This window comes from Atractosteus spatula, chromosome 7 (assembly GCF_055471065.1).
Source record: "Atractosteus spatula isolate fAtrSpa1 chromosome 7, fAtrSpa1.hap1, whole genome shotgun sequence".
NCBI lineage: Eukaryota > Metazoa > Chordata > Actinopteri > Semionotiformes > Lepisosteidae > Atractosteus > Atractosteus spatula.
The window spans coordinates 41,685,180-41,707,980 of NC_142712.1; the positions used below are offsets into that span (position 1 = coordinate 41,685,180).

Sequence of the window (22,801 nt, forward strand, 5' to 3'; positions counted from 1 at the left end):
TCCTAGTGAGAATATGGCCTGAATCCACTTGTGTGCAATATGTTTTGTAATGTGTTATAAATGTTATATGTTGTTTTGTGTTATACACGTGCAATAGAGGATATGCAATGGTTTTTTTTCTGGGGTGTGTGCATTATATTTAAATGTACAGAAGTGCTGTGTGTCCACAAAAAAGTTCCCTGAGGGGACAATAAATCTTATCTTACTTGTGGATCATAGGACATTTTAACGCACATGCAGATCCCACATGGAGACACACAGCATCTCCACAATTTAAGAACTCAAATTAGAAAACCTTTTTTAATCTAAGCCAGGCACATGGCACAAGCCAGGATCTTTTTAAAAAAATCTTTGTCCTTCGCAAAGATAAATATTAAAGGCATCGTTGTGCAGAAAGGTTATGCCTTTAACCGAAATTCAGGCTTCCTCATGAAGGGCACTGAGTACAAAGTCACAAAGATTTGTTTTGGCTTTTAATACAGACATTTCTCAAGCACAATGATCTGAATAACTTCTGGACATGATGTCATTCATTTGAAGTATTTATCTTAAAGACTTGCCAGTCTTAGAAACTTTTGATTTTTGCAGCCTGATTAAAAGGATGTAAAAAACTAGGCATACTGTACAAGTCAAATGTGGAGCAAGCTTCATTAGGTTAAATCGGAACTGTTGTTCCCTGCTTTCAGGAAGAAGTGAAGACCTCCTGATCTTTCCCACTGAATCACTCCCACTCCTACTAATCATCAGTAGTTATTTACTTGTTGCCGCTGTCGCCTACCCTGGTCCCTTGGCTGTGAAAGCGACAGTGTGGTTTTCCTGGGAAAGGGCTTGGCTCCTTTCCTGCCTGCCTCATCTGCAGCTCTTCTGACCTCACTAGCAGTGATCTCACCCAGCAGCCCCCTTACGCACAAGACGATCGCGGGAGAGATTTCTCCCTGACTGGCTTCTGGTTCTATCTTTCATCTCTTCAGCCTGCCCTCTCCCACCCACATAAAAACGCAACACTCCATGGATCCCAAAACAAACCAGAAACCAGGCGTCAACGCCAAACGCATCCTGATTTCCATATTTGTCTCGACTTTTTTCAGTTTACTGTTGGCGAAAACCGAGCTTCATCGGAGGTCGGTGATGTCAGAGCTGGCCCCTAAGACATTTTTATTCCTCTCAATTTTTTATTGCACTTTCTTTCAATCCCTTTCAAGGGAGGCGAGGTTGTATGGGTAAAAAGTGAGAGTGCCTTGCAGTAACCATTTCATTCAGCCAAATTCACTGCATTGCTACGCTGTGAGACAAAGACTTAAGCCCAATTCGCTACAAAAATCTGCAAGACAACAGGAGAGTTTCTGCATCTAACTCCAATTAATTAAGCCAGGTTAATCCAACAGATATGGTTAATGCAGAAATGGAATGGAAAATACATTTAATAATTATACATCATTTACCAAAATCAACTTAAAAATGCTAGGAGCAGAACTCTCCATTAACAGCTACTTGTGAAGAAATAATTGTCTTTTTCAGAAGATCAAAGTACTGATTATTTTGTGATCTTAACAAGCAAATTGAGTTCTTAAATGCATTTCTTCTTCTTCTTTCAGGTATGACTACCCCTTTTATACAGATTTTTTCCTCCCTCACGAAGGAGTAAGTCACATCGGACAATTAAAAGTGAGAACACTGCATCTTTAAATTCAAAGACGGATGGAGACTTATTCACTATCAAAAACTTTAAACAACAACAATGATGTCATCCTGCGGTAACTGAAGAACAGATAGCTGTTTCTAACCAGAAGTGCATGATAAAAAAAATGATCTCACCCAATCTTTTTTTTATGAACATAACTACAAACCACAACGCTTTATGGCTTTATAATAAACAGTAGCAACATTTTTTCCATCATATCCAACAATGAGGCACTGTTTACTTCAGACCGACAGGGATTAACTGCATTTATAACAGGCAAAACCACAGCCGATGAACAAAGGGTCTGAGTATTCTAACATATGTACTACAGCATGCCAGAGAAAACTGAACATCATTAAACAGTTTCGAGATTTGGGGGAGGGGGGTGAAGGGGAGGTGGGGGGATACCAAAAAATAAAGACAGGAGATTAGACGAGAATAAGAGTTTTATAATTTTCAAATGGTCTGAAGGCATCTTCAGCAACCTGTGGCCCAGAGCCAGACTGCTCTCTTAAAAGCCAGCGGCCTCCCAGACACCTCCTTTCTCCTCTGAGAAGGAACTCAGACGAACTGTCAGGGACACAGTATTCTCCACCAACTGTATCGTCTCCTGTCTGCTAGCACTTTTTTTATTGTCTGCCTTTTAGGCTTAAGTGAAAAAAAAATGACACATTAAATTTTACAGACTCCAGCCATGTGTTTGCTTTTAAAGCACAGATCTATTAATCTCTTGATGTATATATACATCTTTCTGATCTCCCCCTTCCATGCATCACCTACTGTAGTATTTGACAGGTACTGACCCAGGCACCATGTAGGACTGGTGCTGGAAAATGAGATGGACAAAGATGCACATAATATAATAATGTATATTAATATGTATATATATGTATAATAATGACGACTGTTTTCTCTTAAAAATAAAAACCCCATACCCCTGAAGGGGGTATCTTCTTGGAAGATACAAATATACATTTATTTCACTGGCTAAAGTTAGTGTTCTGTTGCACTGTAGAGCTGTAATAAGGGCGTAACAGTTATCTGGGGCTGCTGACTAACCATACTGACCCAGAGGAATTAGAGGTCTGTTGGTGGTTCTGCTTTCTGGTGTTGTGAAGCTGTGAGAGCTATTTAAAGTTTGTGCCCATAATTGAGAGTGACTTAAAACACCATAACACAGAAAGGTGTTCCAGTGAGAAAATTTCTTATCCCCTTATAAAAGTACATTCATACATTCACTCACGAACATGAATGCGTAACCCGTTCAGACACTTGCAGGTTTGAAGGAACTAATAAAAGCAACAGTGCCGCCCCCTCTCAGACTGCCAGCTGGGTGGAGCTGGGGGCAGGAGGCACTGGGGGCGTGGAGAGGTCAGAAACTGCACCGGCCAGGCAGAGTGTGCGCTACAGATAGCACTCCAATTTTCTGTCAGCTGACAAATTCCTGACAAACGAAGGGCATTTCATATTCCTGTTGAAAGCAATCTAGAAAACACTTTTTTTTCTAGCACCACTGTAAGAAGGTTACTCTTTTGTAGATATATTTTAAGGGTTTGTGGAAACGTGGTGCAACTTTTAAACCTCTATGCTGTCGATTAAGGTACCACCACTGCCAGTTTCCAGAACTGGAAATCCTGTAGGAATCCAAACACATACAGGGTGGGGGGGATGAAAAAGAAGAAAAAAGCTCTGAATTTGCCAGCCCTCTCTACGATTTGAGCCCTGGCCTCTGGGACCACGAGCCTTGAGTCAACTGCAAGTGACAACCCACCCTGTCAGCCCTTCTATTTTGAAGTCTAATTATTTTAACACAAAAAGACAATGGTGTGTTTACATCTCCTGCGAGCTCAGATCTTGGCGCCCTTTATCGCTATCAGCTAGCTCTTTTTTCCTAGTCCCTGAAGACTCGGAACTGGCAAACAGACAAAAAAAAAAAGAAGGATGAAGAAAAGAGGAAAGAAAAGTGAGAGAAGAAAAATCCAGACTCCTTTTTGATGTCTTCGCTAGCATCCTAGAAACAAAGAGATCTAATTGTAAATGAGCTAATTAAGCAAACTACTGACGAAGCGTGAAAACAATTTGCTTGACCCTTTGCTTCTGCGCAGAGAGATGGAAGAAAAGGGGGTTTGTCAGTGCAGAGAGCTAATCAGTCATTGACGGGCACGCTGAGTGAACACCAGACACCTGCAGCTGAAGCAGCAGGAGCCTCCGAGAGCAGGGACACAGGCGGGCATTTTGAGATACCCAGGCGGACGAGAGAATGGGGAGGAAGTACAGCTAAAACAGCAGAAGTTCACCCTAAATTACACCTTAAATCTACCAGTTATTTAAATCGGGTTTATACCCCTGTTATTGCTGCTCTCTTCTAATGGAGCTCAGGGTCACTCTCACCTCTGGTTCAGTTCTTCTAAAAACAGCAAACAGCAGCACATTTTAAGGGTGTTACATTCTTCCGAATTTGTTTGAGAAATGAAATGTTTACTAAAGCAATCATTAAAAAAGAAAAATAAATGTGAGGGTAAAGTCTTGTAATATTCACAACCACGTGCAGAACACAAGAATGGCGTACGGTAAGACCAGCCTTCTGGCTTTTATTATTACTATCATTATACAGCTTAACATAGCAGGAGATATGTTTCAATTTGCAGCCCTAACTTCATCAGAGATGACAGATCCAGAAACAAGAATACTGAGTGTTTTGTAACTATGGAGAAAGGATAAGCAGGGGTTTCTAAACTTCTGAATATATTTTTGATTTCTGCCATGGGTTTTAAGTTACCAACAAAGAAAAGAAAATGAAGAGCTCTGCTCACAGTGTGTACATTTCCTAGGCTCATATAGATCTTCAAACCTTAAGAGGAGATGGAGGGAGGAGGCCAAAATAAGAGACATGCTCCAGCTTACAATACCACAGCACGCCCCCTAAGCTTCAAGTCTGGGCCATACAGGCACGATTTAGCCCAGCCACAGCACTGAGTAACTCACTAACAGAGTTCACTTAACGCTCTTTATTTCATCTTTCCAGGCCACTAAAATGGCTTCTTGTTTGGGACCACTGCTTCCATCCTGCAGAATCCCGCTAGTTATGACGGTTCAGGAGCTGGAGGAGGAGGACAGGGAAGAGACATGAAGGAGGATGAGGAAAAGGAGTAGTAGACAAAGACACGAAGCAGCAGAAGAAGAAATGGGCTAAGTAAGGAGTAAGTAGAAGGAGAAAAAGAAGAAGAACAATACTAATAAGGAGGAGGATTTACTTACTTTATGAACTGGCCCATGTCCTCACAGAGAGCTTCGCACCCTGGCCACTTGCACTCCCCGTGCCCATACAGAGGGTGTGAGCCCGTGTGCTCCTCATGGGAAGAGCTGGGAGAGAGCAGAGGAACAGTATGAGCTCCACCTCACCTCAGTACCGCCAAGGCTGGGGAAGAGGGTCACGCGCGCACACACACACACAGAAGTGACCAGGGTCAACACAAGGGCCCGTAAAACAGGACGTATGAGTCAGTTGACCTCAGCAGCACAACGGGAACTGGCTCACATATCAGAGGGGACAAATGGAGGGCAAAGCTGGAGTGCCATCACATGTTTTTTGACACATCACTATTGTGCTTTAGTGCTGGGGTCAGGGTGTTGGGTATCTTTGAAATAGAAGAAGAAAGGACAGAAGCAGTCGTCCAAAATGATGCACACATAAAAACAAGCCACAGCTTTTGCTTTGGGCCCGTTGAGCGGCTGGTTAACCTGTCCTTTATTGGCAAGAGAAATGTTTCAGTGGCCAGTATAACATGAGCAACTTCCTTTCCAAAACTGATGCATACAGTCACAAACACTACAACCAGGATTGGGCCCAGAGCTGATGTGCTGAAAGAAAAACACGATTTCACTCCAACAGAACAGCAAAAAAGCAGTGTTAGATTTTGAAAACCAGACTATAGGAAGAACATCATTAACAAGAGCTCATCACCAGGCCTACACTCTGACCTCAGTTGTTGGAAAGACAATACAGTATAAAGGACAGAATGGTTGGTGGCATTCCTACTGTACAGCACCTGTGCTGTTCATACATTTGCTTTAAAACAAAAGAGCTTTGGCCTCTGTAGATAGGTTTCCCGTTAAGGTTTTTTGCAGCTGCTCAATGGCTTGAAATTCCAGGATTAAAAAAGAAAAAAATCTTTTACAGGTACCACATCATACAAACAAAAAAGGTTTTTTCACAAAAAGTGATGTTTCTTCAGATCTGGATAAATAATCCCAAAACAGGAGGCTTCAAAGGTTAACCCATGTGTTTTTCCTTATTATGGCAACATAATAAGAGTAACAATGTTTACTCAAGCACAGCAGACACACTCTCACACTCATGCATAACCTATAATCCTGTGTGTCACTGCGAGAACTGTGAAAACACGTTGGGATAAAAATGAGGAAAAAGTGTATTATTTAAAAATAAATCTGTGCTAATTGCATTTTTTAATGCTGAAAGCCTGCCTGCTACTTTAAACCTAAAAGATAAATCATCCTTACATGAATGTAAAAATAAAGAGAAAACTTCAGTGCAATTCTGCATTTTAAGGTCTTTATTTAATAGTGAGAGCCTCTCTTCTGGGTGCCGAACCTGTATTCGATTTGGCGAGGAAGGTGCATCTGTTTACCTTGTTAGCTTCTACTAGCACCCTAAACTTTAGGCTAAAGTGCCCCAGGCCTTGAGAAGTCATGGGACTTGTCTTTTGTACAAGACAACGGCTTGTTTCATCTCCAGGAACTGTCTCATTTCTTCTCTGGAATGATTAGAACTTAAACCTCTTTTGCTTTCAATTTTCATGTGCTTTTTCGATGGAAGCTGTTAAAGTAAGGCGACTATAAATTGAAGCCTGAATCTTATTAAACCAAGAACATGTTACTGAATCCTTTATCCAGCAATGTGCTCATACAGTATGTTTCAAATTTGGAATCACCACCTTGTACAAACAAAAATGCAGGAAATTTACAAAAAACAATGCTTCTTTTTTTAAAGCAAAAGTGCATCTTCATATTTAGTATAGACAGAAAGGTACAGCAAACTGTAGTCAAGATATCAATCCATTAACAATTATCCAGCTTATAAACTGTTCTCCGGATTCTTGAAATGTGTCCCAGGATTTTGACAAATGCCTCTGAAATTTCAGGTTTTTCAGCTCTGGGAAACGAACAGTAATGCTCAAAGTTTTGTAAATGGTGCTGAAAATCCTCCATAATGCAGTGTTATCCTTTAGCCTACTCAGACAGCAGCATGTTTCATCTTTCTTCCGGAAGCACCCTGCAAGGTAACGAGAACCATCTTCCTCACAGATGCAGCTAGTCTTTGCAGTCGCACGTCAATGAATGCAAACCAGACAGCTCCAATTCTGAGTGTGGAAAACTCAGTTCAGAAAGGTTCCACTTATGCTAGACACTATACATTAAGGACTGCCAATTTCTTCTAGATTCTCCATGCATAACCGCAATCACGTTCCTAAGAACAAAAGGATCACAGTATCTTGTGTACTTTCTTCCCTTTTCTATTTTTAATCAATCCTATGCCATAGCATTACACAGTATCTACTCACTCAATGTGAGTGAATGTGAGAAAAGCAGGTAACTGCTTTCGAGTGCAGTGTGAAGTGCTTATCCACTGGCTCAACCTTCACGAAGGAGGAGATCCACTCTAAGAGTCTTGCTCTTGAAAATGGATAGAATACGCTTTGTGCGCTGCAGGCTACAAGCAACACAAATATCTTCTGTGAACACTACCCACACCAATCACCCCCCACTCCCCAATTTCCCTTCCAAACCAATCAGCCCCCCACTCCCCCCCCCCATCCTAACATCATCTCAGCCCACGGAGTCCAACCCAACACTGCTATGAAACCGTACAGTATTCCAGGTGTATACCCTACAGCAGCAGCTGTGATCAATGCAGCCTCCTCTGTTTATTACTGAGAAACGGCATTTTTGCTTTCATCTTAAATCATGGGGTTGAAGTGCAATCGCACTTTTTGCTGCTGTGATTTGAAGGAGGTGGGGGTGTTGGGTGCTTTTAAGTTGTAATCTTACAATCCCAGATGAGAAATTTCACCACGAAAGAATACACACACAGCTATTGGTATCTTCAGACCACATCTCAGGAAGGCTCTGGAATGTCATTTTGTAGGCGATAAGCAAGTGGTAACCAAGCTTGGTCCAAGAAAAGAACTTTCAAAATTTAATTATGAAATCTAATCTCTACACAATCAAAGGGACAAGGGACAAACTTTACAACTGTAAAGTTTTTTTAATTAGAAACACATTTTATTGTACGCCCACCCTATTTTGAGTCTCCAGTCATGTCTTTGCGTCTCGGCACAGTGCAGCGACCTCTGCACCCACACAGGGGCAAGTCAAGAGCTGCCCTGCCCTCCAGCTGTTCATCTTTTGACAAGGAAGTACGGGAATGCAAGAGAGATCTAGCGCTGACTGGAGGAGAAGCGTGTCCATCACCGATGTCACCACGCCACCTCAGCGGCCCAGAATGTTGCAGGGGTTTGCTTTCTTGGCTGAAATCAAGTGACCTCAGGCTCATTCACTCCAGCCCTGCCCCCAGTAGAATTGATACAGCTGGACAGCATCAGGGAGCAGAAGGGCTTCGGACTCCTAGATGGCTAGTTTACCTAGATGGCTCTAAACAATCCAGCTGTATGAACGGGTACCAGAAGATGGATGTAAAAAACCCAACAACCTGAGTCGTTTCGGATAAAAGCGTCAACCAATAATAATAACAACAACTGTGTGCCTCTGCTTGAGAAATCTGGACCTCTCAGCTCAACCTGCAGTCAGAGCATGTACCTTGATTCACTCCAAACATGCACGGCGCTTGTGCAGCAAGAGACAGAAATGGCAGGCAGTATTTTTTACCTCTCTCTCTTTGGAGTGTGAACAGAATTCTGTCCGTTTGGCAAAGAGTGATGCGGTATCTGAGGTGAGACCTTGGAGGCCGAGTACGAGGTAGTGTTGGAGCTGTTGGTTGTCAGGTCGAGGCCTTCGTGCTTCATGTTGTCCTCGGCGTTCTGCACGTTGGCCACATCTTTCCAGAGCTGCTGGAGATCCGCGGGACACATGGCTGTGGACACACAGGAGGGGGGTAAAGATGACTGACAGGAAGGGTGCATCGGTGTAAAGAATGATGGGGTGGGGGGCAGGAGGGAGGGCGGACCTTGATTGAATAATTGAATAAGAAGGGAACATGCAGAACAGACAACACAGACAGATTTAAATAGGAAATTGAGCTGTTCTCTCAGGCTGCAGTAATTTCACACTGTATAATCAGTTCCAATAACTCCTGAGATGCTGTCCTTCAATCAGTCACTCTGATGTGTGCAGGGTGCCATGAAACCACTCTTGCTGGCTTTCTGGAACACCCATTTGCAACGAAAATCACAAGTATAAAACACCAAATGAATACGCTCTCTGGCCAGGAACCTACTTCACTGAGGACACAGCAACATCAACATTTAGGAATCACCAATTTGGGGAGTTTGAAATTACTGCTCAAGACATCCTGTACAAGTGTATCCACAGAGTGATGACAAACACACACTCAAACAGAGAGAAACCTGCCCGGCACACGGAGAGAGACTTTTTTATGGGAAAATAAAAGGCAGTGAAGATGAGAAAGCAATAAGAAGCAATTAAAAGATTGGCTTGTTTAATGTCTCAGACACAAATGCCTTACTCAGCTAATTTAAGGCCAAACAAATTTGACTTTTTTCAAAATCTGGGGATGAATTTATTGACGCACTGCTCTTTTCTCTGCCTTTTACATTTTTGAATACTATTTTTCACACGGTAGCTCTGCATTTGTTCCTTGAATAACCCTAATGGATTTATCTGATATCTGATTAAAATGTGTTACAGGAAATCCACCCATCTTCTTATCATCTCTCAGCTTGAACAGATGCCAGTAGGCACCGTGCATCCCTTGAGAAGATAATAAACCGTGTGAGTAAGTTGACATTAGCATGGTAACTCATAAAGCAAGGTGATCACTGAGCTTCGCACTTAACTAGATGGCAAAATCACTTGAGAAACGTTAAATAAATGGTAAAGGAAAGCTCCTAGGAATGAAAAAACAGTAAATATCACCATTATTTGTTATCAGATTTCTTTTTCTGTTCTAAGATTCTTAATACCCTTTAAAATCACACCTCGCGATGTGCGAATCGGATGGGTTTGCAGCACACTGAGCATTACATTCAAATCCCTTGTTGTTCTTTTAGTGAAATGTTATGATTTGTAGACTTGTAGCTTTATTTATTTTTCTTTTCATACTTACTGATGGGAAAACAGGACTCTGAAATGAGCACAAAGCAGATTCTTAAAGCCCTGGTCGGTCACACTACAGTACCTCTCATGTCAGCATCGTAACAGCAATCCAAATATAATGTCTGGTACGTTCATATTCTTGTTCCAAGCAACACCAAAACAAAAGTCCTCACATTGCAAAAATGGGGCTTGTATTTGATAATTGGCTGTGCTTGTTACATTCATTATATGTTACGTGTCCATTATATGGGACAGCCTGACAAAAAGTATTAAATATCTACAGAAAAGTATATACAGTACATACGTAATGTATGTGCATACGTTATCCCTAGCAGTGAACTTCCACAAAAGAAGTTCAAATGCTACACCTAATAAGTTGAAGGGGGCAATTGGCTAATATTGAAGTTTACTTATTATGAAGGGCTCTTATAAATGTTCAGATTAATTTTACCTGCTGTTTAATTCGAGTCTGTATTTTTTAAGCAGGGCCTTAGGGGCTTTTTCCTGTGTGGCAAGCTTCCAAGATCACTCCAGTTGCCCACAGTTTCCCGTTTCCTAGCACTGCTCCTGGCACTCGTTCCACAATGAGGAGTTTTAATGCACATGTGTGCGTCTGCTTGCAGTAGCGATGTCTGTCCAGCTCAAGAGATACACAATTTGAAGAAGTCTGTGAGTTACAGTATACTACAAGCTGGAAAAACACTTTCTGCCAGGCTGACAGTTGTTGAGAGTGAAAGCTATTCTTATCACGTTTAACGCCACAGAACTGGAATACTTATTTTCCCCTTTCATCTTGATTAACATACTAAGAGAGCTGGCCTTGTGGCTGGGGTAGGGGCAGCTGAGAGACAACTGCTGATGTGACATTGACGCTGTCTTCACAAATTCATCAAGAACATGATGCTATCCTCACCGAACCACTCAGACTGCAGTTTGCCATTTTAGGAAATGTAAAATAAAGTATGAAACACAAAAGAAAGTTTAGATTTAATTTGAAAACAACATTTGAAAAACCTTCCAGCAGATTTCTATATTCAACATCTTGTTTCTTTTAAATATTAGGGGAAAAAGTGAACTGACTCTGGAAATGCATGTGCACTAGAAGGATTGCTCATAAGGCGAAAGTCTAGTCCTTCTCGCCTCTGGAAGAAAAGGCCTGGCAAGCATGACTAGACAGAAGAATGCACATGGTCGGCTGCTTTGCCATAATGGAACGCTTCTCTTAAAGGGATTGCAGGGAAATTCCATAGCTCCGCGTCCCGGGGATTCATTGAGGATTGCGAGACACCGAACTTTCATTATTTCTTCAGGCCCCCGAAACGATGACATAATCAGCGCAGGGCTGCCAAAAAGATGCCAAAGCCAGAAGTTTACAGCTGTCTAAAAAATCACATTCCTTCATCCTGCAACCTTCCAGTTGCTCTTTAGGACTATCTTTCCATCAGCCGTTTCCTAAACCTTTTCAGCGCACAGGGGTATTAAAGGGAGAGAAAAAAACAGAGTGGGGGTAGAGGTTAGGCAAAAGGAAGGTCTTTGTTTTCCTCACTTTAAAAAATAACATAGATCAAGTATAAATATCATGGAGTTAAAATAAACTTATAAATGCACTGTATTAGTCTAAAAGCCTCTTCACAGCTGTGGATGCGAGCATGTGATTCACCAGTATTTCATGGCTCACTGTATGTTTGCTCTAATAAACTTTTTTTTAATGTAAAGGTCACTTTGGAATGAACTGTAACATTACTGAGTGAGAAATGTTGTGGGGAAGTCCTTTCTCTTTACATTGGAAACTGGAAAACAAGCGAAACACACAAGAGCTGCAGCACAGAGAGAGAAACGGGCTCCACCGACATTGTCTGTCTGCCCTAAAGGCTGCCCCCCTCCTTGCTGAGTGCAGAGCAGAGCATTTTGAAGGCATATTTTACCTATTATCCAAATGACTGCCTTCCACAAAACCAACAATCAACTATCCCTTTTATCTTTTTATGACCTGATTAAGTTAACAAGCTTCACATGTGGCTACATGTACATGGCTGCGGTTTTCTCGAGGGGGAAACAATCGCACACTAATAGATTAGAATGATAGCTGATTGCTGATTTTGCGATGGAGCCATGATACCTATCATCGTTTTCTTCACTTTCATCACACTTAACCTGAACATTCAAATCGCAAGGGGTCAGTCAGGGAAGAGTGCATCTTACGAGCCCTCCCTGGGGCAAAAGGAAGACAATGAGAAGAGGGGGGTTTGGTAGTGGGGAGGGGGGGATGCTGTAGTATTGGCAGGGCTATGCTTATTTAACACTTAGCACACTTGCTGCATCACAATAATTAAAGATCACTTTCCTTTGGAAAAGGACCCTAAAGAGATGGCAAAGCTGGTTTAATGGAACACAGAAGGTGCCAAATGCCAGTACTGTAGTGACTGCAAAAGTCCTGTTCAGATATCTGTCCCCTTCAACCCATGGCCCTCACCTTGCTGCAGAGTCTGCATGGGCACGCCCCCCTGGCTCGGCTGCAGGCTCACCAGGCCCTGCCTCTGCAGGTTGAGGAGGTGCTGCTGCTGCAGCTGCTGCATCTGGATCAGCTGCTGCTGGAACGCCAGTTGCTTGTTTCCCAGCTGCTGCTTCGAGGGAGAGAAGGACACAGAGAAAGAGAAGGAGAGAGGTAAAACAGTCAGCTTCTAGTACAGCACCCACACCAGAAAAGCTCTCAAACAGACAGGTGGCTGGTTGATACTGATTGATGCTGGTCATTGAGCGACTCACTGCCAGGTTAACTTTATTTATGGGTCCTACAACCCAACCCCACTTCCTCAAACCTCTACAGTATTCTGTCCACTCTCGAACACTTCCTGTTACACGACACAATTCCACAACTATCAGTTCTTCTACTGGTCCAAGCCACAGACACTTTAAATACGTATTGCTTTGTTCAGACTCCTCCCACCCAGTTACAGATTGATGACAACAAATATTTTCCAAAAAATAAATAGCAACTGACCACTTTAAAGGTTCACGTATAACACAGTAGGAATCAGAAATTAATAACATGCGAACCCAGTGCCGATAACCTCTAGCAAACTCCACAGTTATCTAGGGGAGTAACTGTGTTTCCCTGCCTTTGTTGCCACCGACCCTTTTCTCCTAACATCTCCTGTATTTGGTTTGTACCACGTGACAAACATGCTATTTATTTCTACCTCTAATTATATTTGCACACACTGCAACTGGTATACACTGACATTTCTGCCTATCTGGAAACACTAACTTCTGCAAACACTTTCTGGTCACCAGACAGGAAACTTTAAACCTTGATAGTATTTGTACTTGCAGCTGTTGTCAGCTCTAAAATAACTTCACCTTCAAATAACCTGAAAATCACACCCCTAAAGGTGTTCTCGACACTGTGATCAATAAAGTAGTTCCTGTACAGCAAAACTACCAGCTTTTTAAACTTCTCAGTAATACATGCAATTCACTTTTGTGCAAGAACTTAACTGAAGTGTCATGCTGTTTTCACTTTTCATGTGCACACTTTCTGAACAGCGCTACACCTCAAGGATATCTGGAATGCTTTCAGATACTGAGGACGAGGATCGCTGGGCTGCCCCTTTTCAATCCCAGCCAACTTCCGAAATCTGTGCAGAGACTTTCTAATGCTGCGTAATGGGAGGTCACTCCGGCTGCCCTGTGAAGAAGCTGATTAAAACATCTTGCTACTTCAATAATGGAGAATTCAAGATCTTCCAGGCAATCATTTGAGTTGCTTTTGAGAGCTCTCCGAGGATTTGACTAGACTGGAAAGACTGAAATAAAGAAATAACACCCCCCTGCCCTAGCAGCACCAAAAAAACTTAACACTGAAGGAGAACGAAACCATTCTCCAGATACTATATCACATCAATCTTCTTACAGAGGTGAAAATATGGGAAATCTACACAGGGGGTGACTGGTACAGGCTATATGGCATCTGGCGATAATGTCAAAAAACGTTAGTTTGATAAATGTTCCCCTTCCTGGTAACTTTCACTTATTGAGGCTTGCCTGCATCTTGCTTTTGATGTACCCCAATGAAATATGGTCCTTATCTTCTGGAGATAAGACTCTTAAAGGAAAAAAAATCAGTTTCTCAATTTCATCTTAAGAGGTAGCCCTCCCCACCCCCCTTCAAAGACGAGGTGTCTCAAGAGGGGTGAAAGGTCACTTCCTGTGAGATGTGGCACAGAGCCAGTCTGTTAGTACAAGCAGTGCATTTATGAAACAGAGCATCTTTCACATTAATCTTGTTAAAGCCCGCAGACAAAGTGTGTTTTTTTTAAAAGGGAAAGGTCCAACAATGACGGTATTCAAAAACAACTCAGATTTGAGATTTACTCTATACATGTCAGCGACAGAGAAAGCTTATTTTATTTTGCCCCAGAGCGCACCAGTTATGGATTCCTTAGGGGGAATTGCACGTCTGGCTATTATCATTTCCCACAGGTTCACAGATTCAGAGCAAAGACCATGTCTGCCCAATAATGAGGTCAACTGACCATCTCAGTCTCCCATTTCTCTGATGAAACAACCAAAGCTTTTGTTTTCACTGCACACTTTTAAGCAATATTGAAGAAGTTTCTGTTGTGCTTCTTTCAATGACACTAAAAGTCTTCTAGTAGAACAGTGGAATATTTTTCTGCATGGCCGTGATTTCCGGTCAAAACAGTGGTTTTGAGTATATTTAACGATAGATCTTGTCCATTAAACTGCTGTTATCCTGGCCCGCTCGTATTAACTAGATGATGTCAGGTAAGGTGCTGTAGGAAACTACTGCAATGCATTTAAGATATCGACATTCTACAGATCTTGTAACATTTGTAACATTTTGGCTGACAACAGGTGGCCAGCACTTTACACATTGCAACCTTTTGCACTCTATATATATAGAGTTACTGTAGTTATACTTTTCTGTGCAGGGTGACAGAAGTGTTGTGAGCCGTGCTGCATAGAGGGGTGCCTGCATTTCAAGGCGGAGAGAGGGGCAGAGCATGAGCAAGGGTGTGGCACGATCCCCAAACCCCCCCTTTTTTAAGCCATTTCTAGAGAGACGAACAACAGCGCCGAAGACTCGCTCTCCTTCTTGCGCTCTCCCCAGTGACACGGTTCAAGTTCTTTAACACATTGTGTCTGTGTTCTGTTTACATTAGATGCAGTTGAGTGGCTAAAGCTAGCGAAGTAACAGGGCTGTCAGGTTGATTTATGAGCACATCAAACAGAGTTTCAGCATGCCACTGCAGACTGACAGCAGCACTTCATTAATCTGACTCCTGGGTGACTCGAGAGCTGAAGCGTCAAACCAGCATTTTAAACATCAGTTCTTAAAAAGTGCAAAACTGAGCATTACCAACGCATAAGCATGTGGCTGTTTTTTTAGGCTCTTTTTTCCCCATCTTGCCCACATTTCTGCTGACTAACAGCAATGAGCGCTGCAATTAGGACAACTTCTACTTTGAGTTGTGCTACAAAACAGACTTTGGGCTATACCAGACAAACCGAGAAACGTTGAACCAATCTAAATTACATACTGAAACAAACAATTTAGGCAGAAAAATTCAGTCCAAAAACTAACCTTTTATTACCTCAACTTAAGTCCTCAGTGAATCACACTACTTTGCAAAGCCATCTTAAGGTGAGCCTTTTCTACACCGTCTGTGGGGTAAAGGCTTTGCCAGTAGAGCATGCGAAGCTGCAAGCTGTGTCTTTAAAAACCAAACATGAAAAACAGAAGCTGTCTGCAGCTGGCTCAGCGCAGAAACATGGCTCTAAAGGCAGCGAGCAACCACTGCAGATTTAACACGGTCAGGAATCACACCGCATGCTCTGCTTGGCTGGCTTTCATTTAGTCAACCACTGTCAGATTCTCTCACCCCAGGGGCTAGGATCTCCAAAAGAGAAGTGCACATACACAACCCTCGCCTTGTACTGCTGCCTGACTCGGGTCTTTTTAGGGATCTAGGTTTCTTCTCTGCTTCCCTCATGTCCTGTTATCCAGCAAAAATTACATCCGACTCCTGTGGAAAAATTTGTTTCCGCTGTTGCAATCACACGTATCGGTGAGAACACGGTGTTACACAGAGCTGGGGAATTAATTCTTTCCATTGGACTGTGAATAAACTGAAGAACCAGCTGAACAAAACCAAAGCCGAATGCCCTCCCAGCCACCGATAAGAACAACAAGACATTTCGACTGGGTTTCGATTCCCTGTTCGATTGCTCTGGCTTCTGACTTCTGCACTACCAACATGTGGACACTTGTGTAGGGATCCTCAGTTCAATTAGCTGCTACAGTATCTACCAAACAGGACAGCTGACCATTTAGTGGGCAGTTTGTTGATATATATTCATATAAGGCTCTTCTCCACCATTTATTCGAAACCTCCAGGTGTTCCTTGGAGACTGCCCAGGAGGGTCGACAGAGACAAAAGACTTCACCACCAACTTCAAAGGCATAAACCACTCTTAAACCAAGACTTGTATAAAAAGGATCTTTTCCGCAGGATTTGATGAACAGCAGCTCTGTCTTTAACAATTTATTGTATGACTTACTGTGCAGTGTGTAGTCCTTACTGAACCATGCTGCATTTTTAGCTTGTTACAGCACTGCACATTCAGGCACATTCAACACTTGCAGAATCTTTTTAGTTTTTACAGTTCTGTAGGTGTGTTGTGAATGTACGTAGCCATGGTAAAAAGTCCCACTAATAGAATTAAACAATAGTTATTACCATAATAGTAGCTTTAGGTACGATGTATTTCAATTTACTGGTCCATTTAAATCAGGATTCCTTTTTGAGAATTGTTCCTCTTGCCAGAAAAGGCTGAACTGATACAAACTGGTCTCATTACTTCTCCAACATCTGTTCTTATTTGGATGCAGTATCTTATCAAATGTATTTTGAGGTGAAAAAATATTATGAAGGCCATAACATTTGAGCCCATTATACTGTGCAGCTTCCACCTGCTCTTAGTTGTAGCCAGGAGCAGAAATGACCCCCAGCCCAGAACTGTGAGATCACTGTGAGATCTTTATGACTGGGGAGGGAGTGACCCCTGCACACCAGTGCCCTCCTCATATTAATATCAAGTGCCATCTTGCTCTTTAAAACCAACTACCAATACCTGCACCAATATTTAATAAGGGAAAATGTCTCATAAACTCCAGAGGCCAAGACTAAGGTTAGCAAATGTTTTTTCCTCGTTTTTTACCATTCCCTGCCTTCCTCCCTCCTCTTTCCCCTTGCTGGAAATGTCAGGCTGGTGGTCTCACAAGAGGGAGCAGGTTTTTTGCTGGGAAGTGGTGCTATATTAACCATGTATTTGCACGATCAGTCATGAGTGTGGCTGGGGCAAATCTTAACATGAAAGGGAGCAGGACTCTTAATCCTGAAGAGGAAAAGGATTTGAAGAAGCCAAAAGAATATTTGTTTTAAAATCCGTATATGACTACATACGTATTTATTAGTTCTATTAACATTAAGGACGCTGGGTTCTCAGTCATAAATAAAAGGATGTGTTCTCCATAAAGGGGGTTTAACACCTTCAAAGGACTAAGAATGCTTAATTTTAATTCAGTACTTCACCGCTCCTGTGTTTTTTAGTTTGCACAGCCAGCCATGTACAGTCTGATATACTGATAAGCACCTAGTCCATTAGTGATATCATAAGTAGGTGAAGCACTTACAGTACAAAATAACCATTGTAATGTTTTATTTTTTTTAATGCAAGGCTATCTATTATTTTTCCTATGTATTTCTCTGATTAAATAAAAGTTTGTGAACTGAAGTGTTCAATTAGCAATCAGTCTGTTTCAAAAAGGGAACTTTCCCTTGTGCCGTTTGAAATTCTAACGATAAAATGCACTCTCGATTGCCATAACAGAAAATGTGGAGACAACACATACCGAGGGGTGTCTTGTGAGAGAGCTCCTGCAAGCTGTACGGTGAACGAGATGCCGAATGTGAGGCGAGTGGGTGTCAGTGCTGACACCGGAACACGGGGGCCCTTAGGCTCCCTGTGCTGTTACCGCAACTCCACAGGCCAGTGAGTCAGACTGAACACAGCCACCCTGACAATGGGGCTTGAAGGGAACATCCCCCACACAGCTGAAACCAAATTCTTTTCAGGTAGAGTAATCACAACCCCCCCATCCCTCCTCACTATCCTGCTCCCTGAACAAACAGCAGCTGGGTGGAAGAGGTGTGCACTGGAACACTGTGCTGCATTTCTCATTTGTTTTAAAAAAAGAGGATTGATACTTGATGTGACCTGTAATCTTTAAGACATGTTAAAGATGTGTTCTGAAGATTTTGATGCAAAGTCTCTTAGCACTAAAATTCTGCAGGCTGTTGTTAAAAATACTTGCTTACAATCCAGTCAGTTTGCTTTAAGAAAATCTGGTTAACTGATATCTGAATGATTCCTTTCTCTGGGGCATGCTGTCGAGATTTTTGATAAATTTTAAGTACACTAAATAAAGCTAAGAAACGTATGGTCTAGACATGTAAAACCCAATGAGTTCTGGCTACTGATATATTTACAGGCACTCTTATCCTTTTTCCTATTGATTTTGCTGGTGGCCTTTAACTTGAATTTAACTGAAATTCTATTGACTGCATCTATCCCTCTTCCAGGTATCTCATTTTAATCATATTAAACCTCTGGCATGCTATCCTACTTGCTTTTGCACATAAAAACAAAAAAACAAGATGCTAATCATATAATCTTCAAAATATCCAAAGCACTTCTGAGTTCATCTAGTACTGTTAATGATTTCCCTGTCACACCTGGAAAGATTTTAATAATTATTAGGCTCAGGTGTTCTTGCCGATGTCCGCGATGTTTGCTAAATATGGCATTGAAGCTCAGCAGGTGTGAGCCTGGTCAGTACCTGGATGGGAGACCTCCTGGGAAAAACTAAGGTTGCTGCTGGAAGAGGTGTTAGTGGGGCCAGCAGTGGGTGCTCACCCTGAGGTCCATCTGGGTCCTAATGCCCCAGTATAGTGACGGGGACACTATACTGTAAACAGGCGCTGTCCTTCGGATGAGATGTAAAACCGAGGTCCTGACTCTCTGTGGTCATTAAAAATCGCAGGGTGTTTCTCGAAAAGAGTAGGGGTGTAACCCCGGCGTCCTGGCCAAATTTCCCATTGGCCCCTACCAATCATGGCCTCCTAATAATCCCCCTCTATGAATTGGCTTCATTACTCTGCTCTCCTCCACACTGAGAGCTGATGTGTGGTGAGCGTTCTGGCGCACTATGGCTGCCGTCGCATCATCCAGGTGGATGCTGCACACTGGTGGTGGTGGAGGGAAGTCGCCCTTACCTGTAAAGTGCTTTGAGTGGAGTGTCTAGAAAAACGCTATATAAGTGTAAGAAATCAATCAATCAAATATCTAAAAGTTTTAATTGATCTTAGCCATGTTTGGGAGTTGCAGGAAAAGTGTCATTTTAACAAATTCTCACAAAGCAAACTACACCATAATTTCTTACAAAACACATGTTTGTATGTTCTATGAAAGCCCTTATTAAGAATCGAAAAAAATTCTGTCGCTCATTTAGTGTTTAGTGTGCTAGTAAGCTTGAATGTTTAAGCATCATTACAAGAACAATCCCTTCATGATCACAAGGGAATTTAGTGAGTATATCTCTTATATTACAAAATACAACCTCACACGTTGTCTTCTTGAAGGAAAAGGTTAAGTGGACAGTATACAGTTTTCCTTTCTTTAAAATTCTTTTGTGATTTAGAATACCCTGGCTCCCCCTCCACCACTTGTTCCTTACATTGTATTGAAGAGATCTCCTTTTAACTCTCCTATGATACCAGCCTTTTTCTTAATTGCTCTCTGAAATTATCCAGCCATTTCTTAATTGATAATTAAAACAAATCTATGAATTACTCACATGAGCACTGATAGGGATTTCTGAGGTCCAGCTGTGAGACGGCTGTTAAATTAATATTGAATGGGTATTAACACAGCATCTGAGGTGATTTTACGTTTACATGAAAAGAAAAAGATTCCTCCCGTACTTAATCCCAGAGTTTTCATCACACTATGCAGGTGTACTAGTCTCCAATGACACAGTACGGAGACAGAAAAAAATGAGTAGCCTCAAACCACCAAGCCATGAAGAGAATGGACTATTTTAACAGTGGAAACCCCAGAAGGGCAACGAAACACACGCTAACAATACGCACAGGATGCATTCATTTAGAGATGCATGTACAAAAACATCCTTCATAACTCTTTTGTAAGGAATGATACATGATATCTACTTGTTAAACTATTTCAGCAGCTTTTGGTTTTTCAATCTCTTTTTCATCCTAAAAAGTGACAGTTAAAGTGTCCATATGTGTTACTGAGCTAACTGAATATATACACGGCAAGTGCTTATGTTTGTAAAATAAATTAGATATTACGATTCTGAGGTGATTCTGCAGGGGGGATGAATCTAAACATACTTGTCACTTTCCCTTGCTTGTTCCACAATGACTGACACAAAAAGAGTCCCACATACACAAAAAGAGTCCCATTCAGGCCTTAGTGTCAGTTTTTCAGGTTAACTCAAGGGAGTTCTACAGAAATATTCACTAACTACAAGAAAAATCAAAAGTGAGAAAAAATGAGTTTTAAATAAAGGGCTTTTTTTGTATCCCTGAATATGGAGGGCAGAAATAGGAAAAGGGAAACAGTGTAAAGGGAATAGAATCATAAAAGCATTAGAAAGAGCTGAGTCATCGTTTTACTGCTGTGAAACCAAATTCAGACACATGCGCATGCCCCATGTTGCTCAGATTCTGTCAAGACAAGAAGACAGAAACAAAAAGGCCTGAAAAGTCAAGTTTATTTATTCGCTCTGCTCAGGTTTCCGGATTTTTCCCAGTTTGCTCCAGTCCTGCTGTTAAGACTGGCTTCACGGGAACCCCAACCAAAGCCTCAGGACACCTGGGACATGGCATTCTGAGGGACTCTGTTCTTCCTTCAACAGTGAAGAACTACCACACAAAAATTCTCTACTTGTTTCCTGGCGTCAGAAAGCACTCACAATGCCCAGCTCTTTTATCGAAGGGACAGATCTCACCTCTTTGGCCTGCTTTCCCGCTTGTTGCTGCTGCGTGAGAAGCTGAAGGTGCAGCTGTTCCTGCTGCTTCTTGTAATACTCTTGCAGCTGGGGGAGTAAAACAAGAGACATTGGAGTGTTAATGACCACATGATTCCAAAAGACTACCAGCCAACACATTAGGCACATTAGACACTGATACTTAGTGCATCCCAGTGATCTCCCAGTCCTTACCACTTCCCCATTCAAGAGCATCAGAATGGATGAACTTTATTCCACTGCACCACCACACAGTGGTAAGACAAACCACTACAGCTTTTATAACTACCATAACAAAGCACATTTATGATTACAGAAGCCTAAGAAACAAGAACCGTACAATGTCATTGTTTTTCCACAAAGCACAGATGTGTAGGGCTGTGGTTGCCCTTTTCCCACAGACAGCAGTGCTACAGTTCTCTCTTGAAAGCATATGTTCAGTCAACTTGCCAAAGGCCCATCAGCAATATGTCCCTTCAAGCCAGGCCCAAGCTGAACATCTCGTATTCTTGTAAATGTTCACTGAAGTGTGAAAAAAACACAAAGATTCTTTTCAAGCAAATGGTGGTCTGGACAAAACAAAAAAAAAAATAGCACCAGACATGACCAAACAAGATCTTTGCTTCAGGGAGATGTTTCCAGCAAAAATGTACACCATTTTACTGCTTTTCAAAATCTGCTCTCACACCTGGGCCTAAACAGTGGATAAGCACAGTAAATCTTCCAAACAATTTAGCCTGGCTTTCTTTGGGTGTTGCTACAGAGTCAAAGTCATGGCTGACAGCCCCTCTTATTTATGGACTGCCTGAATTATTGTGGGGTTGGTGTTCAGGGAGCTGAAACTCCAGGTCATGCACAGATAGTGGGGCTGTGTAACCAGCCACACAGCATTCACTCTGGTATTTCCTCTACTGTTTCACTCTGCTTGGAGTAACAACCAACGAAGCAAAGCAAAAAAGACAGAAATCTGAAACAAGACAAGCTGCAGTTGCACTGCTAGAGTACATACAAGCCTTTTCCACTCAAGAGATTTGTTGCCATGTAACACGAGTTATTAGGCCACAACACACAGAGGAGAAAAGCGCAACACATGCAGGAGTTTTGTCACACAAGTTAAGGAAAAGAAAAACATCTAAGGAGGAATTCCAGTGTGTAAAACCAGGTACAGGGAAAGCCAGTGCTGAGAGCTCCTCTTCGGCAAGTGAAGAAACTGTCAGGGGAGACATATCCCTCAGGAAGTTATTCATCAACAAGGTTAGCTGCTCTGAGCTTGTGCAACAGACTAAAGAGCCACTGTGCCAGCCTGCAAAATTTTATTACCCATGGTTAAGGAGAGAAGTGTTGTGTAACATTAAATAAAACCACCTTCTATGACCTCATTATAAAGGGACTGTACTAACCTGCCCAGCCACTCCAGGGCCCAGTTTAAATTCTGAGAAAACAACTGTCTGTTTACCCAGAGGCTGGGTTAATGAAGAACGCAGAGTTTATTTACTGTGTGGTTATTCATTTAGAGCTCTTCTGAATAGGAAATTCAATCTCTGTGTACAGGTAAATATTGCTCAGCCCATGATATCAGCGGGAAACAATTTGGGCCGCCACACCTACCATTGATTAAGAAAGGGGGGGGGGGGTGAGGGGGACAAAGAGAAGTTATAAATAACAAA

General features: G+C 42.1%; 1 protein-coding gene across 7 annotated transcripts in view; it reads right to left on the reverse strand.

Moving 5' to 3' along the window:
• foxp4 (forkhead box P4) overlaps positions 1–22,801 on the reverse strand; it is a 135,450-nt gene that overhangs the window by 25,794 nt on the left and 86,855 nt on the right. For 5 of the 7 annotated variants that reach the window (XM_088920942.1, XM_088920938.1, XM_088920940.1 and 2 more), the window contains exons 5-8: positions 21,117–21,203; positions 12,468–12,618; positions 8,588–8,792; positions 4,940–5,044 (exon numbers count right to left, since the gene is read on the reverse strand). In XM_088920942.1, coding sequence (XP_088777068.1) covers positions 4,940–5,044; positions 8,588–8,792; positions 12,468–12,618; positions 21,117–21,203 — 548 coding nt within the window. The remainder of the gene's footprint in view (positions 1–4,939; positions 5,045–8,587; positions 8,793–12,467; positions 12,619–21,116; positions 21,204–22,801) is intronic. The other 2 variants (XM_088920944.1, XM_088920943.1) reach the window with 1 other exon arrangement.